At 38.7% G+C, this 25,573-nt stretch overlaps 1 protein-coding gene across 11 annotated transcripts in view; it reads left to right on the top strand.

Moving 5' to 3' along the window:
- Positions 1-25,573, top strand: part of KCNQ5 (potassium voltage-gated channel subfamily Q member 5) — a 567,701-nt gene that overhangs the window by 500,143 nt on the left and 41,985 nt on the right. The window contains exon 11 of one of the 11 annotated variants that reach the window (XM_074037674.1): positions 25,360-25,542. The exons of the other annotated variants lie outside the window; for them this stretch is intronic. Within the exon in view, the coding sequence (XP_073893775.1) occupies positions 25,360-25,424 (65 nt within the window). The 3' untranslated portion in view covers positions 25,425-25,542. Of the gene's footprint in view, positions 1-25,359; positions 25,543-25,573 lie in introns of those variants that run through there. 11 annotated transcript variants of the gene reach the window in all.

Genomic DNA, 25,573 nt, shown 5'->3' with positions numbered 1-25,573 from the left:
ATGCCTTATACAACAAAAATTTATTTTCTCACAGTCTGGAGGCTAGAAGCCCAAGTTTAAGGTGTCAGCAGGGTTGGTTCCTTCTGAAGGCTTTCTTCTGGGCTTGTAGATGGTCTTCTCCCTGAGTCTTTACATAGACTTTTCTCTGTACCCAGCCATGTGCACATTTTCTCTACTTATAAGGATACCAGTCATATTAGATTAGGAACCACTCTAATAACCTCATTTTAGTTTAATCACATCTCTAAAGACCCTCTCTCCAAACAGTCACATTCAGAGGTACTAGGGGTTAGGACCGTAACATATGAATTTTGGAGGGACACAATTCAGTCCATAGACAATTCTCATGCTCACCCACATCACAGCATCCCTGGCAAACTGAGATGTGTCCCTATCTTCATCACTGGCCCTGTTTTCACACTGTATTAGAAATCACACATTACATATTGCAACAGATCCATATTCTTCTAACATGGGCTTCAAAAAGCATTCAGCTTTGTAATGTAAGGTCCTTACTGTTTGAGTATATTTAAATATAAAATTCATAGAATCTGGATTTTTAATTTGGAAAACAAAATCTCCTTGTACTGTTTGGCCAGAGGAAAAGAATTTTTTAAAGACTCTAGAGTCACCACTATCTATCACAATATTTTCAGTATCTGCAAAGATGTTTCAGAGGTCAGACAGAAACAGAAGTACTATTCTCTACCAAATCACAAATTGGAAAGGTCTCCTGTCATCTATTTTCTAGGTTATTTCATACGATTACAGTTTTGTTTGTTTACAAAAGAATTGCTTCTCCCTTGTTGATGCCCATCTCAATTAATTCTGAGTTTCCCAAGTGACCAGAGGACCCATTGCTGTTCTGTTGAAGTTGCTTTGTTGGCTGCCCACCTGCAAGAGATAGGAGCTCCTGCCTCCTCATTTAATCCAATAGTCCAGAACCTTTACCTCTGATGGAATTCAATGTTGGGTCTTGGGAAACTGGAAGTTCTTTTTTACAGGAAAAAAAATTAAGTAGCTGTCAAATAAATGTAGGCTTCAGTTATACATCTTTACTTATAGTGCCTCTTTATAGTGCCTAACAAATCTTTAGTTTTAAGTATTTCTGAAATCTACTTACTACCATAGAAAATAATATATAACACTTGCAGCCAGCTTTCAATTATTCCATGTCTATTTGCCCATTCACTTCTGGGACTGTTTCTTTCTCCTCTGCTCTCCTCACATGTTTTAGGCATTCCATTGCCCATTAACATGCTCGGGAGAATAGATAAATAAAAGAAAGAATAATGAAAACTCAGATCAACCTTTAAATTAATAACTAAAAGTTACATTTGGAAAATAATAGGCCTGCAATTGAAAGACAGTATAATAGAGAAACAAAAAATATTTAGGATTAATCTGTAAATTTTAATAATTCCTGACAAATCTGATACCCTTTTCTGCAGATGGTAGTGTTTTCATAATTTAATGACTCTTTAAAAAGGTTATTAAATATCCATGGCATTTTTCTCTTGCTATTATTTTTAATAAGATTAACATGTTACACTTAAAAAGGGCACAGTTGTCTCTCACTATCCCATACTTGTGTGTACCAGAAAAGTAGAAAGTAGCAGGCAGATGCTGAAGCCACAAATGACAAAGAAAGTAAACTCTAAAGAACTGATGTGGTGTTGTCATACCAAATTTATTTTGACCTCTATGATATGAATCATATTTTTAGCTGAAAAATTCTATAATAAAAGATAGAAATACTCTATTCATCGATAGTATGTAACCCTCTTCATACAATTTTAGAAATTAGGTAATATAGAAATATTTTTGTCAAGTATATGAGTAATAATAATGATAAAACTAACATGTATTGAATTCTTCCCAGTGGCATGTGTTATTCTAAATTCTTTACCTCTATTATCTTATTTAATTCTGTCAATATCCCTGTGGAGTAGTTGTGGTGTTATCCCCATTTTATGGATGAGGAAACTAAGAGTTGAAGCTATGTAACTTGCCCAAGGTCTAGCAGGTATGAGTAAAGGAGCCACAATGCACATGCAGGCAATTGAATTTCACCGTCCTCCTACAAACGTATTCTAAGATGTTCTCCTAGATGTTATACCAATTTCCCTTTAAGCATCTTTCATTTCTTCTCCTCCCCCAATCCCCACTACCCACTTCTTGCCTTTGCTCTTCCAACTTCAATCAGTCAGATTCCCCTTCCCATATCAGCCACTTGACCATGCCACTATCCCATCTTCCTCCCAGCCTCAGCTGCCAAACCTCTCAACTACATCATCTCAAGGCAGCCAGAGCTAGAAGATTAGGCAAATTGGGGAAATGGCCTTTCAATGACTGTTCTCTGTTTTGATCAGGTATCTGGGAAGAGACTCAGGATGACAGCCATACTGATCTGTGTCTATTTTCCATGGGAGGGAGGCCAATGGTAGGGTCATCTGAGGCCTGTTTCAAGATGCAAAAGATAGTGTCAGAAGATGCACAGGTGTTGCCAAGAGACAAGCAAGTGGAAGGTGGCAGATTGCAAGTAAGAAATGTAGCAAGCAGCCAAAATCCACAAGAATGATACAAAGGTAGAGCTAGGAGAAAATCTTCGGATTTCTGGTGACTAGTTTGCTACGAGGGAGTCCTACACTTACTGAACCCCACTGCATTTGGGAGTGCCTTGCAGAATTGCAATCAAAGAGTACAATAACCTGGACAGTGAAGGAGAAGGATGTAGCTTTAGGGAGCTCCACCTTACAGTGCTTGATATTAGCTAAACACAACATCCAGTAGTAATTAGCATGTTCCTTCCAGAAGTTGTAATAGATTTAAAAATCTGTCTCACATACTTGTATAACCGTGCATGTTTTAACAAATTTAACATTGTTTCTGCTTAAGGAGAAATTGCCATTCCTGCTGAGCAATCTTCAGTGCTCACATTAGCTGCCATGGAAGGTACATCCTCATCAGGTGTTTATGGGAAAGACTGGCACAGCCTGGGTCCGGGAGATGTTTAGGGTTCACCGGGGGGATCTGGGTGAGATGAAGATGTGGAATATCTTCCGGTTGTGGGGGTCCCTCAAGGCTAGTCCCTTTGTTCCAGGCACTGATGGTAATTCCTCTCTCTTCACTACCCTTCATGTTCCTTTCTCCTCTCAGCCACTGTACCAATTAGGATGCATTTAGCAGCAGGGCACGAAAGAAGCAGATTCAACTACCTTAAACTATAATGCAATTTATAATACATAGAAAGAGGCTCGGAGATAAGACAGCTCTCCACAAGCCTCAGGGCTCTGGCTTCATTTCTCTGATTCTCTGAGTCTTCTTTTGACTTTTTCCATCTGTCTGCCTGCCTCCTCCTCAGGCTGGAAGCAAAATGGCTACAGCAGTTGCAACATCTTCTCTAGATGCAACACTTTCAGAGGCAGAAAGAGGCCATCTTATGTTTGCATCTCTTCTTAAAATTGAGGAAAACTGTCCATTCACATATATTTTGCAGAATCCTCATGCCTAAAACAATCACTAGCATGGAGGATGGGGCCACCATCATTGGCTGTCACCTGTCAGGACCCAGCAGCTGGATCTCGGCCAGACTCTCCTAAAGCACATGATCAAGTGTAGGGGGAAGTAACTGGATAAATTTAAGGATTTAGTTTTGGAGACTGGATTTGGGGAAAGCAGCTTCCCATAGTGTAATATTTGATATAGCCAAGAAACCTCTTACACTTTGGGTTGAGGGTAAGGAGGCAGCATGTCCTTAACCATGGTGCTTTCTTTCAAATATTCTGTCTATATGTCATTTCTGTTCCTCTAAATGTCTGGGCTTTTAAAAACATAAAAGCCAGATTTATACTTTTTTTTTTTCACTTTTCTCTCATCACATCATTTCCATGAGACAGCAAGCATAGCCTAGAGTGTCCCCTTGAATTTCAAATGAAAGGCAAAGTGGGTAAAGGAACAACTAGCAAAAATAAATAAATTCGTATTTCAATCATATAATCCTTCCTCACATACAGTCAGCCCATAAATGTTCTATCACCACCACCACTGAGGGAAAACCGGTACAGTTCTCTTCCTCTCCACCTCCTCAGCAGCTTCCTGACACCTCGCTCCTCAAGCTGTTTCTCTTGGTGACTCCTTCTTCCTTCTGAAGTTAATAACTAACCCAGTCTCACCTAAAAATAGCAAAAAAGTAGAAATACACCATGTGGGGTGCCAGAACCCTCAAGTCTTCTTAAAGATAGTTAGCTCATCCTGTCTTCTTTTAACCTCTACCTAGGTTCTAGGCCCACCAGTCTACCACAACCCTTGTTTGAGAATGTCAAGATCAGTGAAAACAGTGAGAAAAAGGCAGCATTTTAATGCAATGGTTTTGACAACTATCCTGAACTAACAGTCTCTTGTATCTATAATGGCCTATTTTCTTCCAAGCAGTATAAATCACAGACTATCAGTATTTTATATTTGACTAATTTATGCACACGGGCTTTCATCTTACACTAATCCTCTTTTATGCTTATTTTCCAATGGCATCTTCCTCCCTCATGTTTTTCTCAGTCTCCCCAGTTGACATTTTTGGTGTTTCCACAAAATGCCAAGCACCACGCCGCACTTAGCATTTTTCCTGACTTTCCATAATGATGGCCCAACTTCAGCCAGGCCTTGATTATAATTTTCCACATGATGCTTCCTGGCACTTTCTGAAATTGCCTGATAATGACTCTGCATTGTGTTGACAGAAATAATTCTTGTTAAAGCAGTATCCTATTAAGGCTTCCACTTAACCTGTTTGTGCAGATTTCTGGCCTGGGATTCTGACTGAGTAGGGCACCCATTCCTGTCAGCCTCTATTTGTAACAAAACCTGAGGGTTTTCTTTAATGTTAAGAACAAAAGGATTTATTGAAAATGATTGGATCTAAACTCTAGAAATTTATTCTCCGTATTTAACTCTATATTCAGCGTAGTTGCTGGAGTAATTCTATGCAAAAGCCTACAAAGGGTATTCAGTAGAATTCTAAAACGCACTTTCAGTTCTTCCTTAACTTATTAGTAAAAACCATTACCTGAAGAAATTGTCTCAATTCTGATCCATAGGTGGCTTTTTTCTTTAGTTGTCCGGGTTCTTTATTCAGTCCCTCAGGCATCTTCATTCAAAGACATATCCTAGTCCTCTGCTAGGACCACTGGGGACCATGTTAGAGGCTGGCTACCACAAATGCCTTTAAATAGATTATGTCTTTTAAATTGCAGATTTCAACCAGTCCCTATTGTCTTTCCAGAAACCCAAACCACCAATCCCCCATTCCTTTCAACCTCTCTGTTACCTACCTGCCTTTAACGGCATGGGTTTATAACTTCTAGTCTAACCATTTCATGCCCAGTAACCTTTGTATTGTATCTCAAAAAAAAAAAAAAAAAAAAAAAAATCCTGGCCTCAACCTATAGCTATGCAACGTCATATGTACTCTTGTCCCCCTAAGATCTGCTTCTCCTATTGGGTGGAGAGTGACCTCTCAATCTCTGGTTTCAGACCCCAAGTGACTACGTTATTTCTAGGATTTCTGAGAATAGTTGTGTCTTAGTTTGTTTGGGCTTCTATAAAAAACATACCATAAACTAGGTGGCCTATAAATTTACTTCACACAGTTCTGGAGGCTGGAAGTCCAAGATGATGGTGCTGGCAGATTCCGTGTCTGGAGAGGGCCCACTTCCACATGAAGGAAAGGGCGAGGAACCTCTTGGGTCTCTTTTATGAGAGCACTAATCCCATTCATAGGGCCCTGCCCTCATAGCCTAACCGTCTCCCGAGACCCCACCTCTTAATACCATCACTTTGAGGGTTAGGGATTTAACATATCAATTCTGGGGGGACACAAACATTCAGACCATAGCAGGTTGCTTCTTCCATTACTTTTTGTGAAATGCTTGTTCTTAGTTTTTAGTGACGGGGAAATACTTTTCTATTTTGATTTGACTGAAGTTCCGCCTGGCTTTCTACTCTAACCCAAGTGCTCTTTGTATTATAAAACAGGATTTCTGTCAGATTTCTCTAGGTTCTGTCCCAATGTTTGTTGTTACTCTACAGTGTTAAGAAAAATTATATTCTGTTTCCATTGGTGGATAAAATAGCTCCCTGCTTGAGCTCTGAGTGGATTTCATCTCCTCCCTTCCAGCAGAAACTGAGCTGCCAAATGACCTTCAAGTGCCGCGTTAACCATACCTTTTGGCTTCCGTAGATCCAGGTTTCATTGAGAAACCCAGGGTTATAAACTGGAGCTATATATGTTGTTTCATCAACAAAGTGTGTGTGCACGTGCACATTGATACTTTAAAATGAATCCAAATGCTATATTAGTTATCTATTGTTATATAGCAAATTACCCTCAATTTAGTGGTTTGAAATAACATATAATCTCACAGTTTCTATGGTCAGGTATCCAGAGGCAGTTTAGCTGAATGGTTATGACTCAAAGTCTCTTATGAGGTTGCAGTCAAGCTCTTGGCTGGAGATGCTGGAAGAGGACCCATTTCCAAGCTCAACCGAGCATTTGCTAGCAGGCCTTATTTCCTTGCCACATCATTCACACCCTAGGTTGCCTGAATGACCGCATGACATGCAGCTGACCTCCCCCAGAGAGAACAGAGAGAGTACGCAGACAGAAGCTGCAGTCTTTTATGATCTAAGCTCAGAAGTATTATGCCATCGCTTCTTTCATGTGCAAGTGGTCACACAGACCAACCCTGTACAGTGTAGGTGGGAACTATACAGGGGGGTAATACCAGGGGATGAGGACCACTGGGGACCATGTTAGAGGCTGGCTACCACAAATGCCTTTAAATAGATTATGTCTTTTAAATTGCAGATTTCAACCAGTCCCTATTGTCTTTCCAGGAACCCAAACCACCAATCCCCCATTCCTTTCAACCTCTCCGTTACCTACCTGCCTTGAACGACATGGGTTTATAACTTCTAGTCTAACCATTTCATGCCCAGTATCCTTTGTATTATATCTCAAAAAAAAAAAAAAATTCCTGGCCTCAACCTATAGCTATGCAATTATATTCCACTGTTAGTGCAGACTTTCAAAAGTAATATTAACAAAATATTGAGTATGTGATTACTGCAGTAACAAGTTACATAAAATGAGGAGGCCGGGTGCGGTGGTTTACGCCTGTAATCCTAGCACTTTGGGAGGCCGAGGGGGATGGATCACCTGAGGTCAGTAGTTCGAGACCAGCCTGATCAACATAGTGAAACCCCATCTCTACTAAAAATACAAAAATTAGCCAGGCGTGGTGGTGGGTACCTGTAATCCCAGCTACTCAGGAGGCTGAGGCAGGAGAATCGCTTGAAGCCAGGAACAGAAGGTTGCAGTGAGCTGAGATCATGCCCTCGCACTCCAGCCTGGGTGACAAGAGCAAGACTCCATCTCAAAAATAAACAGATAAATAAATAAATTGAGGGAGCAGGACACCAACTAGTCAGTTGCAAAACCAAAGTGTCCTAACTTCTAACCCAGCTCTCTTTCTTGTACAAAGTATGGCCCCTCTTCAGCTTTTCAAGAGGTTGAAGATATGTTCTTGGTTGCTTCAAAGGACAGAAACAGAACTAAAAGGTGTGTGATACCAATATTTAGTTCAATAATAATGACAGCTTAGCAATTAGAGACTCCACAGCAATCGAGTGGATTCCATAATTGGAAACATTCAAATCAAAGTTGGATGATCAACAGTCAGGAATTTCTGGAAGCTTAAAGAGATCAAACCAGACAACCTCTAAGAAATTTTCTTCTAAACTTGAGTTTCTATAACCTGCTCTTCTGGACCAATGCAAAGTAACTTCCTTAGCCATTAACTCGTATCCTCACTAGCAATTCCAAACTAAGAAATGGAAGAGGAAAGCAAGGATTGGCTGAGGAATGTCTGGAGTGAATTTTCTGTCCTTACCCTCGTTTCACGACTCTTTGATACAGAGAAAAGTGCTACCCGCTGCTTCTTGCCTCTCATTCTTCCCACTCTTTCTCTTCCCTTTTCACTGCCAGCCATAGTCCTTTCTGTCCTAAGAAGTGCATCAGGTGTATGCCACCCACCATTGTGAAGTTTATGTGTGTGCTCCATAGTGGCTCATTCTTAAAACTTGGATAAGCCCTCCAGTGGATTTCAATTCAAATCAGAAAGTATTTGAGGGCTGCTACTCAGAGCTAGCATGTTTCTGGGCATTTAGAAGGCAGGGAGGAGGCGTGACAACTGTCACCTCAAAGAACTTGCTGTTTGTCTGTAAGTTTTACCACCCCAGCCCACCCCAGTTACAGTATTGATTGACACTGAGGGGAACAAAAGGCATCTTCCTCGTTCTTCAGACTTCACAGTTTTCAGAAAAAATCTGTGGGTGACATCCGAAATTCGCACAAAATAAGCACAAAGTTACCCATTACACAAATCACAGAATTTAGCCCATATTTAAGAGAAGCACTTTTCAGCTGCATGGTGATTTTTCCTTCATATATCTCCAATTATGTCCTTCAAAGGCACACTTAGTTGTCTGCTGCACAAAGATAAACCAATATGACACAATTTTAAAATTATATTTAATCGCTTTCGTGGTGTGCTCTACTTGGTAAAGAAGGGGGGAAAAAAAGGTTAAGTAAAGGCCAGGATCCTTTTTCTGCAATGCATGACTGACGTGGGAAACAGATGAGTTACCCAGGCTTTGTTTTTTGCTACCTGCAGTATAAAACTCCCTGACATTGTCCCAAATTCCTTTTACAGGTATTTTATTTTCAACATCTAGTTTTGTTCAGCTTTTCTTCCCTTGCCATCTTTTTCTTCTTTTGCCATGTATAATGCATAACAACAGTTTCTGAACTCCAAAAACATAGAAACCTCAGAATAATATTGCCTGGGAAAAATTAATCTCTGTACCTCCAGCTACCAAGAATCATTTGCACGTGAAACCCTGAGATTTGCAACTTTCATTAATCTAATGCAATAGCAATTCTTATACCACATCATTCTATTGGAATTGATGACTAATCATTCCCAAAACTCTTTTGAAACTATTGTTTTGAAACTATTGTTCCCATAATTTTGTCTTTTGATTGAAAAATGTCATGACCCCATATCTTCTTACATTTGTATGTTATCTGTTGCATAGCTAATCCCTCTCCCTCAGATTTAGTGGCTTAAAACAGCAACCATTTGTTTAGCCCACAATTCTGTTAGGCAGTTCTTCTGGTCTTAAATGAACCGACTCATACTCTGTGTTCAGCTGCTGTATTAACTGGTGCTGACCAGACTAAGGGGGCCTCAGTTAGGATTACTCCTCTCTACTCATATGGTCTTTCATCCTCCAGCAGGCTGGGCTGGTTCACATGGTAGTGGTGGGCTCCCAAGAGCAGTACATTGATATCTGAAAGGCCTCTTGAAGTTCAGGCTCAACCTATCACAGCTTAATGTTCACTATGTCCTGTTGGTCAAAGCAAATGACAGGGACAGCCCAAATGCAAGAGATGGAGAAAGAGATTCCACCTCTTCATGTGAGAAGCATTGTGGCTAGTGTTGCAATCTACCATCCCAGACATTTAAAGCTTATTTTCAACATCCTGTGGGTTCTGTGAAGACAGTGTCAGTGTCTGATGGACTTTTCTATTTCTCCCTGTAGTATCCTTCACTCATAGAGCCTAAGAAAGAAAAGGAAAATAGCATTGTTAGCACCTAATGTATTGAGGCATTGGCTAGACCTTTTCTATGAATTGGTTCATTTAATACACACATAGCCATTTTGCAGATAAGGAAACTGAGACTCAGAAAATGTAAATCACTTGCCCACATAATTCAGTCTGAATGCCAAAGTTGGGATTTGAAGTTGCACTTAGGTCTAAGTTCAAAGCTTTCTGTGTTATACCATGCTTGCTGCTTAGCATGTTTTCTTTTGTATAATTCATGCTGCTAATGAAACAGTGTAAGCCAGCTGTATGTTTACTGTTAGTGAAATGTGAAATGATTTGTCTTCTTTTTCAGTAAATATGGCAAGTCTGCTCAATTTATTCCCTTTATCATTGCATACACTACAAATATTCTCTTGCTATACCTTCACCTGTCAATTAAGGTATACAACAGTAATTTCCTTGTTTTTTTTTTTTTTTAATTTTACTTTAAGTTCTAGGGTACATGTGCACAACTTGCAGGTTTGTTACATATGTATACATGTGCCATGTTGGTGTGCTATACCCATTAACTCGTCATTTACATTAGGTATATCTCCTAATGCTATCCCTCCCCCCTCCTCCAACCCCACAACAGGCCCTGGTGTGTGATGTTCCCCTTCCTGTGTCCAACTGTTCTCATTGTTCAGTTCTCACCTATGAATGAGAACATGAGGTGTTTGATTTTCTGTTCTTGCAATAGTTTGCTGAGAATGATGGTTTCCAGCTTCATCCATGTCCCTACCAAGGACATGAACTCATCATTTTTCATGGCTGCATAGTATTCCATGGTATGTATGTGCCACATTTTCTTAATCCAGTCTATCATTGATGGACATTTGGGTTGGTTCCAAGTCTTTGCTATTGTGAATAGTGCCGCAATAAACATACGTGTGCATGTGTCTTTTTAGTAGCATGATTTATAATCCCTTGGGTATATACCCACTAATGGGATTGCTGGGTCAAATGGTATTTCTAGTTCTAGATCCTTGAGGAATCGCTACACTGTCTTCCACAATGGTTGAACTAGTTTACAGTCCCACCAACAGTGTAAAAGTGTTTCTATTTCTGAACATTCTCTCCAGCACCTGGTGGTTCCTGACTTTTTAATGATCACCATTCTAACTGATGTGAGATGGTATCTCATTGTGGTTTTGACTTGCATTTCTTTGATGGCCAAGTGATGATGAGCACTTTTTCATGTGTCTGTTGGCTGCATAAATGTCTTCTTTTGACAAGTGTCTGTTCATATCTTTGCCCACTTTTTGATGGGGTTGTTCGTTTTTTTCTTGTAAATTTGTTTGAGTTCTTTGTAGATTCTGGATATTAGCCCTTTGTCAAATGAGTAGATTGCAAAAATTTTCTCCCATTCTGTAGATTGCCTATTCACTCTGATAGTTTATTTTGCTGTGCAGAAGCTCTTTAGTTTAATTAGATCCCATTTGTCTATTTTAGCTTTTGTTGCCATTGCTTTTGGTGTTTTAGACATGAAGTCCTTGCCCATGCCTATGTCCTAAATGGTATTGCCTAGGTTTTCTTCTAGGGTTTTTATGGTTTTAGGTCTAACATTTAAGTCTTTAATCCATATTGAATTAATTTTTGTATAAGGCGTAAGAAAGGGATCCAGTTTCAGTTTTCTGCATATGGCTAGCCAGTTTTCCCAGCACCATTTATTAAATAGGGAATCCTTTCCCCATTTCTTGTTTTTGTCAGGTTTGTCAAAGATCAGATAGTTGTAGATGTGTGGTATTATTTCTGAAGCCTTTGTTCTGTTCCATTGGTCTATATCTCTGTTTTGGTACCAGTACCAAGCTGTTTTGGTTACTGTAGCCTTGTAGTATAGTTTGAAGTCAGGTAGCATGATGCCTCCAGCTTTGTTCTTTTGGCTTAGGATTGTCTTGGCAATGAGGGCTCTTTTTGGGTTTCATATGAGCTTTAAAGTACTTTTTTCCAATTCTGTGAAGAAACTCATTGGTAGCTTGATGGGGATGGCATTGAATCTATAAATTACCTTGGGCAGTATGGCCATTTTCACAATATTGATTCTTCCTATCCATGAGCATGGAATGTTCTTCCATTTGCTTGTGTCCTCTTTTATTTCATTGAGCAGTGTGGTTTGTAGTTCTCCTTGAAGAGGTCCTTCACGTCCCTTATAAGTTGGATTCCTAGGTATTTTATTCTCTTTGAAGCAATTGTGAATGGGAGTTCACTCATGATTTGGCTCTCTGTCTGTTTTTGGTGTATAAGAATGCTTGTGATTTTTGCACATTGATTTTGTATCCTGAGAGTTTGCTGAAGTTGCTTATCAGCTTAAGGAGATTTTGGGCTGAGATGATGGGGTCTTCTAAATATGTCATCTGCAATCATGTCATCTGCAAACAAGGACAATTTGACTTCCTCTTTTCCTAATTGAATACGCTTTATTTCTTTCTCCTGCCTGATTGCCCTGGCCAGAAGTTCCAATACTATGTTGAATAGGAGTAGTGAGAGAGGGCATCCCTATTTTGTGCCAGTTTTCAAAGGGAAAGCTTTCAGTTTTTGCCCATTCAGTATGATGTTGGCTGTGGGTTTGTCATAAATAGCTCTTATTATTTTGAGATATGTCCCATCAATACCTAATTTATTGAGAGTTTTTAGCATGAAGGGCTGTTGAATTTTGTCAAAGGTATTTTCTGTGTCTATTGAGATAATCATGTGGTTTTTGTCTTTGGTTCTGTTTATGTGATGGATTATGTTTGTTGATTTGTGTATGTTGAACCAGCCTTGCATTCCAGGGTTGAACTCCACTTAATTATGGTGGATAAGCTTTTTGATGTGCTGCTGGATTCGGTTTGCCAGTATCTTATTGAGGTTTTTTGCATCGACGTTTATCAGGGATATTGGTCTAAAATTCTCTTTTTTTGTTGTGTCTCTGCCAAGCTTTGGTATCAGAATGATGCTGGCCTCATAAAATGAGTTAGGGAGGATTCCCTCTTTTTCTATTGATAGGAATAGTTTCAGAAGGAATGGTACCAGCTCCTCTTTGTACCTCTGGTAGAATTTGGCTGTGAATCCATCTGGTCCTGGACTTTTTCTGGTTGGTAGGCTATTCATTATTGCCTCAATTTCAGAGCCTGTTATCGGTCTATTCAGGGATTAAACTTCTTCCTGGTTTAGTCTTGGGTGGGTGTATGTGTCCAGGAATTTCTCCATTTCTTCTAGATTTTCTAGTTTATTTGTGTAGAGATGTTTATAGTATTCTCTGATGGTAGTTTGTATTTCTGTGGGATCAGTGGTGATATCCCCTTTATCATTTTTTATTGTGTCTATTTGATTCTTCTCTCTTTTCTTCTTTATTAGTCTTGCTAGTGGTCTATGAATTTTGTTAATCTTTTCAAAAAACCAACTCCTGGATTCATTGATTTTTTGAAGGGTTTTTTGTGTCTCTATCCCCTTCAGTTCTGCTCTGATCTTAGTTGTTTCTTGCCTTCTGCTAGCTTTTGAATGTGTTTGCTCTTGCTTCTCTAGTTCTTTTAATTGTGATGTTGGGTGTCAATTTTAGATCTTTCCTGCTTTCTCTTGTGGGCATTTAGTGTTATAAATTTCCCTCTATACACTGATTTAAATGTGCCCCAGAGATTCTGGTGTATTGTGTCTTTGTTCTGATTGTTTTCAAAGAACATCTTTATTTCTGCCTTCATTTCGTTATGTACCCCAGTAGTCTTTCAGGAGCAGGTTGTTCAATTTCCATGTGGTTGAATGGTTTTGAGTGAGTAATTTCCATTTTTTTTAACAATGCTTATGTTACCATCTCTAGACAAGTTAGTCCAGATGATTTTGGGGTTAACATGTTGACATTTCCTAGCACTATTACTGCTAGCTGAATAAGAGTGGAAAGTTGGGGGAAAATTTACCAGATCTGTATTAGTTTGTTCGCACACTGCTATAAAGAACTGCCTGAGACTGGGTGATTTATGAAGAAAAGTTTAATTGACTCACAGTTCCACACCCTGTATAGGAAGCATGCCTGAGTGGCCTCAGGAAACTTACAGTCATGTCAGAAGGGCGAAGGGGAAGGAAGCGTGTCTTTACATGGTGTCAGAAGAGAAAGAGAGACAGAGAGAGTGAGAGAGTGAGAGTAAAGGGTGAAGTGCCACACTTTTAAACCATAATCTACCCCCATGATCCATTCACCTCCCACCCGGTCCCTCTCCCAACATTGGGAATAACAACTCAACATGAGATTTGGGTGGGGATACAGAGCCAAACCATATCAAGATCTATTTAGAATTCTCCAGCAGATTTGATTAATAATATAGATTTGTGATTCTGTAATTTGTAGTGTCATTATAAAACATGGCTGCTTTGATTGCAATCAGATATCTCTGAATATGGTTCGAAGGAAACAGATCTCGTCCTTGTGGAGATAGGATTACATAACTCCCTTTCACTCATTTTGCCATTGATTCAGAATGTTTCCCCCTAAGATGAAGTAGTGTTTTAGCTTAGAATGGTAAGAGCAATTCATCACCAGGCACAGTGGCTGACACCTGTGATCCCCACACTTTGGGAGGCCCAGGCCGGTGGATCACTTGAGCCCAGGAGTTAGAGACTAGCCTGGGCAGCATGACGAAACCCCATCTCTACAAAAGATATAAAAATTAATTGGGCATGGTGGCACATGCCTGTAGCCCCAGCCAGTTGCAGGGCTAAGAAGTGAGGGGATCTTTTGAGCCCAGGAGGTTGAGGCTGCAGTGAGCCATGATCACATCACTGCACTCCAGCCTGGGCAACGCAAAAAAACCCTGTCTCAACAACAAAAAAAAAAAGCAATTCATTGATCTCATCTAATTTGACTAGTTCAGTTATACATTGAGAAGGCTATCTGAGATGATGTCAGGTATGGAGCAGTGACTATCCCAGTGATCTGAATGTGATTGACCACTTGGCTTTACCAGGATTATCTCACTGTTTGGTTCTAATAAAGGCAGTCATTCTAGTCTATGAATTTACCTTGCTTTTGCTACGCACACTTCAATGATATACTATTGAAACTATAAAAATCTATAAAAATTGGTTTTTGTATGTGAGTTTAAAAAAAAAATGTTTTCACCAGGCTGTGAGTTTTCTGTCTTTATTTGCTGTTGGGAAACTGATAGTGCTATGACTATAGTATATTCTCAAGGAAATTTTTATGAAAATTGAATTAATCAGACAGAGTGCTTAGTGTTGGAGTAAAACAGAACTTGTTTCAAATCCTAGTTCCCCCACTAGGTTGGGTGAGATGAGACAAATGACTTAACCTCACTGCCACTTTAATTTGTTCTCTCTCTTTTTAGGGTGGTAGAAATGATATCTACCTTATAGGGTTATGTGAGTAATAAGATATAATGTGTGTAAAATTCTTGTACAATGCCCAGCACAGAATAGCTGCTCAATATATTAAATATATTATTATTTATTAATTAATGCTGATTTCTGCATTAATTTTGACGAATTGAAATCCTGGACTTGATTAATTTGCATGTATTTGTCTTCCTTTCTTCCAGTACTTGATGACAATTTCTACCTGTGGTAAATGGAAGGTTAAAAGTTATATTCTCATACAAACTTTAGTCCTTTATTCCTTGGAGTGAGTTTTAAGAGTCCTCATGTTGAATAATTCATGTAATCACAGAAATAATACTATGTATCAGGGACCACTTCCTTTATTAAAGATAAAGGCAGTGAAAATACCGCCTTTGCCAGAAATACTTCAGTTACTCTGAGAGGGAGACATTGGTTTACTATATGACAGCACAGTGCATGGCACATAATAGAAGTTTGGAAAATATTTATTTTAAATGAATTAATAATGAACACATTGTGAACAAATAAATTGTTTACTATTTAATTATTCAGGAATCAATTAAACTTTATTAATAAAAATTGTTTTGGGGTTTTAAAAAGCCCACACACAAATGAGATGCATCACAGAGGCAAAGAGTATGATATTATTAAAACTGTTATTGCTGAATCACAGTTCAGCAGTAAGTAAGTGTTTGAGGTACTCAAATCAGTGAGTATTTGAGTGACTCTAAGAAGATAATGAAACTCCTCCAGTATTTTACAGTTGCAATAATTTTTAAGGAATATATAAAAACATATCCTAGTGTTTCCATTTGAATAAAGATAGTATATATAACATATGCAATTAAAAAGAAGAAAGATAACAAATTTTATTGTGTTTTTCTTTTCACCTTATGGGCAGTTACTAGATGTATGATCAGCAGTTTTAGCAGTAGAGACCATATTAATTGTTTTTGAAAATTCTCTAGTGCTTCGCACCATCACTCAAAACAGAGAAATTTGTTTTAATTAAGTGTCAGGAACTATTTCGTGAAATTTTGCCAGCATTTCTGCTAGCCAGTAAGTAAGGTTAATTGACAATCTTTAACAGAGAATCTTAGAGACATTCATATCATAATTAATGTAATTTAAGATGCTGAGGATGCATGAATTATCTACTCAGTGTAAATGGGGTCTTTGATTGTGAAGAGAAATACTCAAGTGCAGTGGTATCTTACATAATAGATTCCCTCATTAGTGTGAATTAGTATTTCTGAATGTTGTTAATTAGCAAGCCTGGGAACAAACACAATAAAAAATCAAGTTCACCAAATCACAAAAAAGTACTGGTTAGCATATTTGGTAAACATGGGTCGATAACTATTTTGATTGAATCTCCCAGCAACCTAGTTTACTGTGGTAGCAGGCCCTGTGCACAGTATGTTTTACCTGCCATAGGAATAATCAATCATATACCAAAAGTTTGTAATGACTGTTGAAATAAAAAAGTGTTTCAGAAAGTCACTGAGAATATAGTTTTGTGAGGAATAAGGAGATGATGTTCTATTTCTGATGTGACCGTAAAAAGGCATAGAACTTAAGAGAGAAAATAACAACAGTGTCTCTCATTTTCCCAGAATTTATTTCAACTGGCTGTTGAGCCTGCCCTTGCTCTCTTAGGACTCAAGTTAAGTAGAAATGCAGACTGTGTGCAGTTCTGGTCACCTCCTAGGGAAGCACTGAGAAGGGAGCAAGTAATAAACCTCAGGAAAAAGTAGTTTTTTCTTTTGGGTCAAAGAGCAGTGGGTGATTTTTTTCAACATCTGAGATAGAATTGGCGATAAAGAAAAGTTAGAAAAGAAGACATACTGAAAAGTAAAACTGAGGGATGCGAAGCAGGTAGAAAACACTGTATCTACCGTGCTTTTCAAGCTATGGTAGAGTGTCGTGAAATCAAATGAGTGGGTTATGAACAGCATTCTTTTAGTGAAATGAAACAAGATGGGAAGAGAAGTTATAGAATGAGATGGGAGGGTCTGTTGTAAGATAGGATAGGATAGGACAGAATAGGAAATACATATTATAGAATGTATCACAAGTAATAAGAGCCAGTGTCATTTCTTGAGCCTTTTAGGTTTTATTCAAAGATTTTTGGTTTTACCAAAGTAGTATATGTATACCTGGTTTTTTGTTTTGTTTTTGTTTTTGTTTTTGTTTTTTTTGAGACGGAGTCTCGCTCTGCCGCCCAGGCTGGAGTGCAGTGGCCAGATCTCGGCTCACTGCAAGCTCCACATCCCGGGTTCACGCCATTCTCCTGCCTCAGCCTCCCGAGTATCTGGGACTACAGGCGCCCGCCACCTCACCCGGCTAGTTTTTTGTATTTTTTAGTAGAGACAGGGTTTCACCGTGTCAGCCAGGATGGTCTCGATCTCCTGACCTCATGTTCCGCCCGTCTCGGCCTCCCAAAGTGCTGGGATTACAGGCTTGAGCCACCGCGCCCGGCCGTATACCTGGTTTTAAAGGTCAAGTAATAAAGAGTAACACAAAATGAATCACAGACTTAAATATAGAGCATAAAACTTTTAGAAAAAAAGTAAGAGAAGATCTTTGGGATCTAGAACTCAGCAGAAAGTTCTTAGGCTTGACAACAAAAGCACTATGCTTAAAAAGAAAACAGATAGGCTGGGTGTGGTGGCTCACGCCTATAATCCAGCACTTTGGGAGGCCGAGGCAGGCGAATCACGAGGTCAGGAGTTCAAGACCAGCCTGGCCAACATGGTGAAACCCTGTCTCTACTAAAAATACAAAAAATTAGCTGGGCATTGTGGCGGGTGCCTGTAATCCCTGCTACTCAGGAGGCTGAGGCAGAAGAATCGTTTAAACCTGGCAGGTGGAGGTTGCAGTGAGCCAAGATTGCACCACGCACTCCAGCCCAGGCCACAGTGCCAGACTCCATCAAAAAAGAAAGAAAGAGGCCGGGTGCAGTGGCTCCTGCCTGTAATCCCAGCACTTTGGGAGGCTGAGGCGGGCAAATCACAGGGTCAGGAGATCAAGACCATCCTGGCTAACATGGTGAAACCCCGCTTCTACTAAAAATACAAAAAATTAGCCGGGCGTGCTGGCGGGTGCCTGTAATCCCAGCAACTCGGGAGGCTGAGGCAGGAGAATGGCATGAACTCGGGAGGTGGAGCTTGCAGTGAGCCAAGATCGCGCTACTACACTCCAGCCTGGGCAACAGAGCGAGACTCCGTCTGAAATAAATAAATAAATAAACAAATAAAAAGGAAGGAAGGAAGGGAAGGAGGGAGGGAAGGAAGGGAAGGAGGGAGGGAAGGAAGGAGGGAGGGAGGGAAGGAAGGAGGGAGGGAAGGAAGGAGGGAGGGAGGGAAGGATGGAGGGAGGGAGGGAGAGAGGAAGGAAGGAGATAAAGTGGACCTCACTGAATTAAAAACTTTTGCTCTGCAAGTGACACTAAGGGGATGAAAAAAAAAGCTGCAAACTGAGAGAAAATATGTGCAAATGACGTATCTGACTAGAATATATAAAGAACTCTCAAAATTCCACGAGGGGGGTAAAAAAAAAACACCAGTTGAATTAGACAATAGGCAGAAAACATGAAGGACATTTCACCGAAGAGCATATAAACATGGCAAATAAGTGCAAGAAAAGATGTTTAATATCATCAGCCCCATGGGGAAAGGCCAGTTAAAACTACAGGAGATATCACTACACACCTGCCAGAATGGCTAAAACAAAAAATAGGAATGACACAAAATGCTGGGGGAGATGTAGAGAAGCCGGATCACTTACACATTGCTGGTGGGAAAACAGTTTAGTAGTTTCTTAAAACTATTTAGTTAGTTACTATCCGACCAAGTAATTTTATTCTTGGGCATTTAACCCAGAGAAATTGTTATGTTCCCATAAATCCTATATATGCATGGTCATAGTAGCTTTCTTTGTAATGACCCAAAACTGGAAACAATCCAGAGTAATATTAATATTTATTATATAATATATTACATATATTAGTATATTACATATGATATATTAATATATTGCATATGATGATATTATGTATGTACTATAAATATTTAAAATACAACTGAGTAGTTTTCCATAGCATGTATGTGCCACAATTTGTTTAACCTTTTGCCTATTGGTCAAACTTTTCAATAGACAAAAGGTTAAAGAAATTGTGGCACATACATGCTATGGAAAACTACTCAGCAGTAAAGGTGAATGAAGTATTGATACACACAACAATGTGGTTGAATCTTGAGAGAATTATGCTGAGTGAAAATATACCAATCCCAAAAGATCACATATCATTAATTATTAAGTATTACTGATGTATCATACATTAGTGTAGTGTGGGAAGTGTGTATATATATATATATGTGTGTGTGTGTGTGTGTATCTCCATTTATGTAACATTCTTGAAATTATAGAAATGCATATCATGAGTGGTTGCCAGTAATCATGGTGGGACCTGGGAGGAAGGGGGTATGGCTCTAAAAGGACACAACATGAGGACTCCTTGTGGTGATGGAAATGTCTATATCTTGACTGGATCAATGTTAATATTCTGGCTGTGATATTTCACTATAGTTTTGCAAGATGCTCCCATTGTAGGAAACTGAAGAGAGGGTACACAGAATCTCTGTGTTGTGTCTTACAAATTGCATGTGAATCTACAATTGTCTCAAAATTGAAAGTTCAACTTAAAATAATAAAAGGCAAATGATATAAGCCCTTTGTTACAGATTATAATGATTTTCTTCCTCAACTCTCCCACTCTATCCCTAGGCCCCTTTCCAGGAGCAGCCATTTTCTATTTATTTTAGCTATTTCTCTTGATATTTACGTATCTCCATATTTTTCCAATAATATGAGTGTACTGCTGACTTCTGACTAATTCATTTTGAATACCGTTTACTTTCTATTCTGGTAAATGAAGATTTCACTCTTCCTTCTGCAGACCCTCCCAACCTTTCAACATAAGTCACTATAGTTTTTTGAGAAGTCAAAATTCAGTGTCTACATTATGTATACATATTACATTACACTATGGTTGTTTCTTACCTTTTGCTTTTCCTGTAGTAAATTAAATAGCTTGTTGATTGTTGCTGTTTTCATAATTCTTCCCACATCTTCCAATAATCTCTCAGTAATATTTTCCACAAGGTAAATTGCGTCAGGTGACCAATCGGTCCCATTGTGACTTTTCTTTGAGAACACATTCTGGAGACCTCCATTCTTCTTTTACCTGAGCTGGCCGCTCTCTAAGCCTGCTGCACAGCCATTATCTTTTGAATTCCTTTTTATTTTCTTCTAGATTGGATTCTCAGTTTTCAGGATCTCGTGTTTTTGTCTTTCTTGATTCACTCCATTATTTCAGAGAGTAAAAATCCAGGTTTTTTTAGGTAAAAAAGATGATATGATGACAGAAGGCATGATGATGACAGCTGTCAGTGTGTCTGTCCCTCAATTCACACTAGTCCTGTCTGGACCAATTTCCCTCTCCACCTGGCACACTGCCTTCACACGGGAATTTTCCTTCACTGTCACCCTGCTGACTCTTGTTGTGTCTCTCTGTGTCACCCTGCTCTGTGGCTGTGTCTCCCTCTCTCTTTGTTTACTTTGCCATTTTGATGAAGTACATCCTATCATACATTCCTGAGAAGAGTGTCTGGAAGGCAAAATTTTTAAGAGCTTGTATGTCTGGAAATAGTTAGTATCCATTCTAGAATATCTTATTGGGTTTTTTTTTTTTCTCCCTTCATTTTCTCTGTTATTGCTTTATGAAAATCTGTTATTTGAAAGTTGGACTTGCATACTGGCCCTGATTTTCTTATCCTTCCTCTTTCATTTTCTACCTCTTTGTCTTTTTGTTCTACTTTCTAGGAGTTTTGGCCAATTTTATCTTCCAAATCTCTTACTAAGATTTTCATTTCTGCTATCATTTCTAAGGTTCTTTGTTTTTGTTGTTGTTGCCTAAGGGTTCTTTTATTTTAGTATCCTATTTTTGTTGCATGGATAGAGTATTTTGCCTTATATCTGTGAAGATATTGACAATGTTTTGAAATTTTCATTTCCTTAGTTTCTGTTACCTTCTAGTTGCTTTTGATCTCCATTTTTGTATTGGAAGATTTCCTTAGATACTTAGTAAACTGGAATGTTTTCTCATAATAAAATGTTGAAGACTAGAAGGGTGACTGGAGTTTCTGAGTGTATTACAGCTGATTAACTTTGATCTTCACCATACCAATTTTGGGGGAATTCCTGGCAACAGTATCTTTAGCTCTTTTTTCTTGCACTGATCAGATTCCCCAGAGAGTAGTTACTCCTGGAGGGAAAAAGTCTTACTACCATTATTATGATAGTGAGCAGGTTGCACTGGGTCCTCAACATTCAATCTGTTTATGATCACTTAATACCCCAGCTTTTGGTTGAATACCTGTCCTTTGACTGTGTTGGATGTATCTTTGGATGAGGGGGTGACCTCTCATCTAAAGATTTCCATCTTCTGCTGGAATAGAAGAGGACCATATGCCCAGGAGTCTGGGGGAGATTGCACGCAACCTTCCATATCTTAGTTATCCCCCCTTTATGCTTGGATCAAGAAGTACCTAATGTTGCCAATTCCTGAGCCTTTTGAGTTTTCTAAAGTGTAAATCTTGTTGTTCCTAGCTTTTCTCAGTGTTGGCATAGGGTTTTCTTTCTGGTATCAGCTAGTCAGTTACCTAACTTGTCCATCTGCTTTCCCACTTCCAAAATTATGTTGTTGTCATCTCCTTTCCTTTTCTCTTCTTTTATGGGTTTATGTCTTTTTTTAAAGTATTTCATCACTATAGTTTTAGTGGGTTTTTCAAAAGGAACAAGATTAGATGTATATGTTCAATCTACCATCTTAACCCAGAAAGAAACTTCTGTCTTATTTATATATGTATGTGTGCATCTTTGTATGTGTGTGTGCTGAATCACAGCATAAACTATAATCCTTATTTTGGATGAAAGTCAAAGAAGTCAGTTAGTCCAGGCCAACAAAAAGTCATCAAGTTCAGTCAAAGGCTAGTCATATTTTCTCTTTGCTATGAAAGCCTCCCATAGAGCTGAGAGAGTTTTGAAGACATTTTTTCAGAATGTGGTATTCATAGGAAGCTCTAAGTCTATCTCTTTAGAAAAAAAACAAAAAGGTAAGCTACACTTCCTCTAATAGTGCATTTAAATGTGTCCTCCATTTCTGTTTTGAGTACTAGGATTATTTATTCTGGGTCCCAAATTTTCACGTCAAGAAAGTCATAATACTAAATAAGTAAAATAAAAAACAATAAAAATAACAAGTAATCCCAGCACTAAGTTATACAATCTGTATCAATCTGTAATCTCTAATTCTGCTAAAAAAAGAAAAAAGAAAGAAAAAAAACGCTTGCTCTCCAGGTTGCATCTACTTTGGCAAAAATGCATGGAAAATGCAATTACCTGTTCAAAATATTAAAATTAGCTCTTTAACTAGAATATTGCTTTAAAAGCTCAAAAGGATATTTAGCTTTTAAGCCAATACGTGCTGCAGATATGGATACCTAGAGGCTTTTTTTTTCAATAAAAACAAATTTTCAGAATTTTTTTCAAATATTGTATCATTTCTACAGCCTAGAAAAAAATGTAATGAGAGTATGTTCACAGATGTATCAGAATTTTTATTAGAGCATTATCTTTTATTTCTATGGGAACTCAGTGAGGTGATTTTCTAACTCTTAATTTTAAAAAACTCACTTGTAAGCTATTACTTCAAATCTCCTAAGATTCAGAATTGAGTAAACAATGGTCACATGATTAAGATTTTACAATTTGTTGCTACAGTACCAGCAATATAAGGTATTGAGATAAATGTCAGTTTGGAAAAGGTGATAGGTGTGAAATATCCAAAAGTGACATGTGAAGTAATGCTATCTTGCTGTAAAGTATTCAGATTTCCATTAGTGTTACATTGTTCCTGAAGAGAAAAAATAAGTCTGGATTGCCTTCTTTTTTGTATTAATGTGGATGATACCGATAACTAGTGAGAGAGAGAGAGAAATCCCTCTTCCTTTTGTACCAATGTGAACACTCTTCTATTATTTACTAATTATAAATGTATAGATCCAAGAGTTTAAAGTGGGCTTACAGGTTGCGTTTCCACCTAAAAATAAACATGCAGCATACCATATTTATTCAACAAATATTTCCTGAGTTCTACTCTAAAAGGTATTTGTTCTTTTACTTTAAACTTCTTCTGCCTCTTAAATATTTTCATGAGCTAATAGGGGAAGATTCTATTTAAAATGTTTATAAAAAGTAAACATTATGTGGAAATTTGGGGTTTTTTCACAGTAGCATTTTGAAGTATACCTAGTCATGAATGATCACAAAAACAAAACGAAAATTTATCCATAGTACAACAGAAAACAATAAGGCCAAAATCCAGAGGTTAGCTACATGAATGACAAGGCACAGTCCTGCCCTCATGGAGCTCACTGTCTAACAAGGAAAGGGGCTTGTAAACAATGAAATATAATACAGTGTAATAACTGAGAAGACACAGGCATACGCAGTAAAGGAAGGGCCGCATCAGTCTTCCTTCAAAGAGGTGGTAGAATCTTGAAAGTCTTGTCACTGCAGAGCTAAGCCTGAGGCTCTAAACTCCATCATGCCACCCTCCACACTTCATCCTCTGTGCTTAGGACCTCTCAAAATAAAAGAAGTTGCTAGACTGCAAAATAAAATTATGGTTTTCAAAGTGCCACAAAAGTTACATGTAGGCTGAAATTAAAATGGTGTATTCTAATTATTCTGATGTTCTCCACATTGTGAGTGTCCCTTGCTATTGTTGGTGCCCCGTGCATATTATAATCTGTCCACCACAAATTCAGCACCTAGAAATTACCAGTCAAACAAATAAGAAAAGCAAAGAGGATGGATGAGAGTGTGTAGACGATACCCCTTGGGAGAGTGTCCAATGGTGATGGCGCTTGAACAGCACCTAGAGAAGCAGTTGGAATTTGGTGTGGCTGGAGCGTGGGATTGGAAGGCCATCATAAGATGAGGCTGAATGGGAACTTCTGGGACATCAGAACCAACTTCCTTCCCAAGGCAACCAGAAATGTTTAACTTTCCATCTATGTTGAGAAATTGACTTTGACATTAAACGTCAATTGATGTACAGGAAGAGACTGGAAGGGAATATATCAAAATTTGATATGATTTGTCTTAGAGTGTTAAAACCACAGGTGATTTTTTTTTCTTTGTCTGTGATTTAATTTAAAATTCAAATTTTCAAGGTTTCTATAATGCACATGTGTTACTATTATAATGAGAGAAAAACAAGGTGGAAATAAAAACTATTTGAAAGGAAAAACAGCTAGAGTAAAGAATACATTATCAGGAGTATTTTTCTGGGTTCTTTATTCATGCCTTGAGGACCTAGTTTGGCTCTTGGTTACTTAGCAGCATCCAGTGTAGAACAGAAAGAAAAGTCCCTAGCCAAGGACTTAGTGAAACGAAATTGTGCTACTGCATCAGGGCCCAAGCAGTTACTCTAAACTCTAGTTGGATTAAAGGAATTGTCTTTGGACTAGCACATGTCTAAAATTGTAACTCTAAATTTAGGATGATATTTCAGGTTTTGAGAAATGATAGCAGAGGGTGGCAGGGGGTGAGTAATTGAAATACAACCAGCAACAGAAGGAAGGAACCCTTGGAAAATAAATTATAATTCTTTACAAGATATAATAAATTAGTTATCACCACCATTAATAGTAGCCATTTTAATGTGTGTTCCCCATAGCATAATGAAATAGAATCATCACATACTTTATTTAAATTCCTAAAATAAAAATGAATTGTGAGGCTGGGCACAGTGGCTCATGCCTGTAATCCCAGCATTGTGGGAGGCTGAGGTGCACAGATCACCTGAGGTCAGGAGATGGAGACCAGTCTGGCCAACATGGTGAAACCCCATCTCTACTAAAAATAGCCAGGCGTGGTGTGCACCTGTAGTCCCAGCTACTCTGGAAGCTGAGGCAAGAGAATAGCTTGAACCCGGGAGGCAGAGATTGGAGTGAGCCGAGAGGCACATTGCACTCCAGCTGGGCAGCGGAATGAGACTCCATCTCAAAAAAAAAAAAAAAAAAAAAAAAAAAAAAAAAAAAACCAAAACAAAAACAAAAATGAATTGTGAACTTCTAGCCCTCACACTTTCACTGCAAGTAACATATCACAATAATGGTTGCTTTTTTATGATGATGCATAAATATTTTGTTACAGGGTACAAAAATACTTTTCACTTTTTGGTTGATTTCAAGGTTTGGAAAGAATGAGGAGCAGCGGCAGGCAGGGTGACTGTGGAGAGGTGAACAGAACGGCATAGAGGGCGTTCCTATGACTGCTGGCCCATCCGAGAAGATGGGAGCAGAGAAGCCCAATTTGAAAGGAAAAGGCAAACCCCATCTATCTGTTGGGTGGAGGCGGACGCTGAGTCTGGAAGCGTGTGGGGCCGCGGGAGCGTGGTGGGTGCAG

This window comes from Macaca fascicularis, chromosome 4 (genome assembly GCF_037993035.2).
Source record: "Macaca fascicularis isolate 582-1 chromosome 4, T2T-MFA8v1.1".
NCBI classification, from domain to species: Eukaryota; Metazoa; Chordata; class Mammalia; order Primates; family Cercopithecidae; genus Macaca; species Macaca fascicularis.
This window is presented reverse-complemented; position numbering and strand designations above follow the sequence as displayed.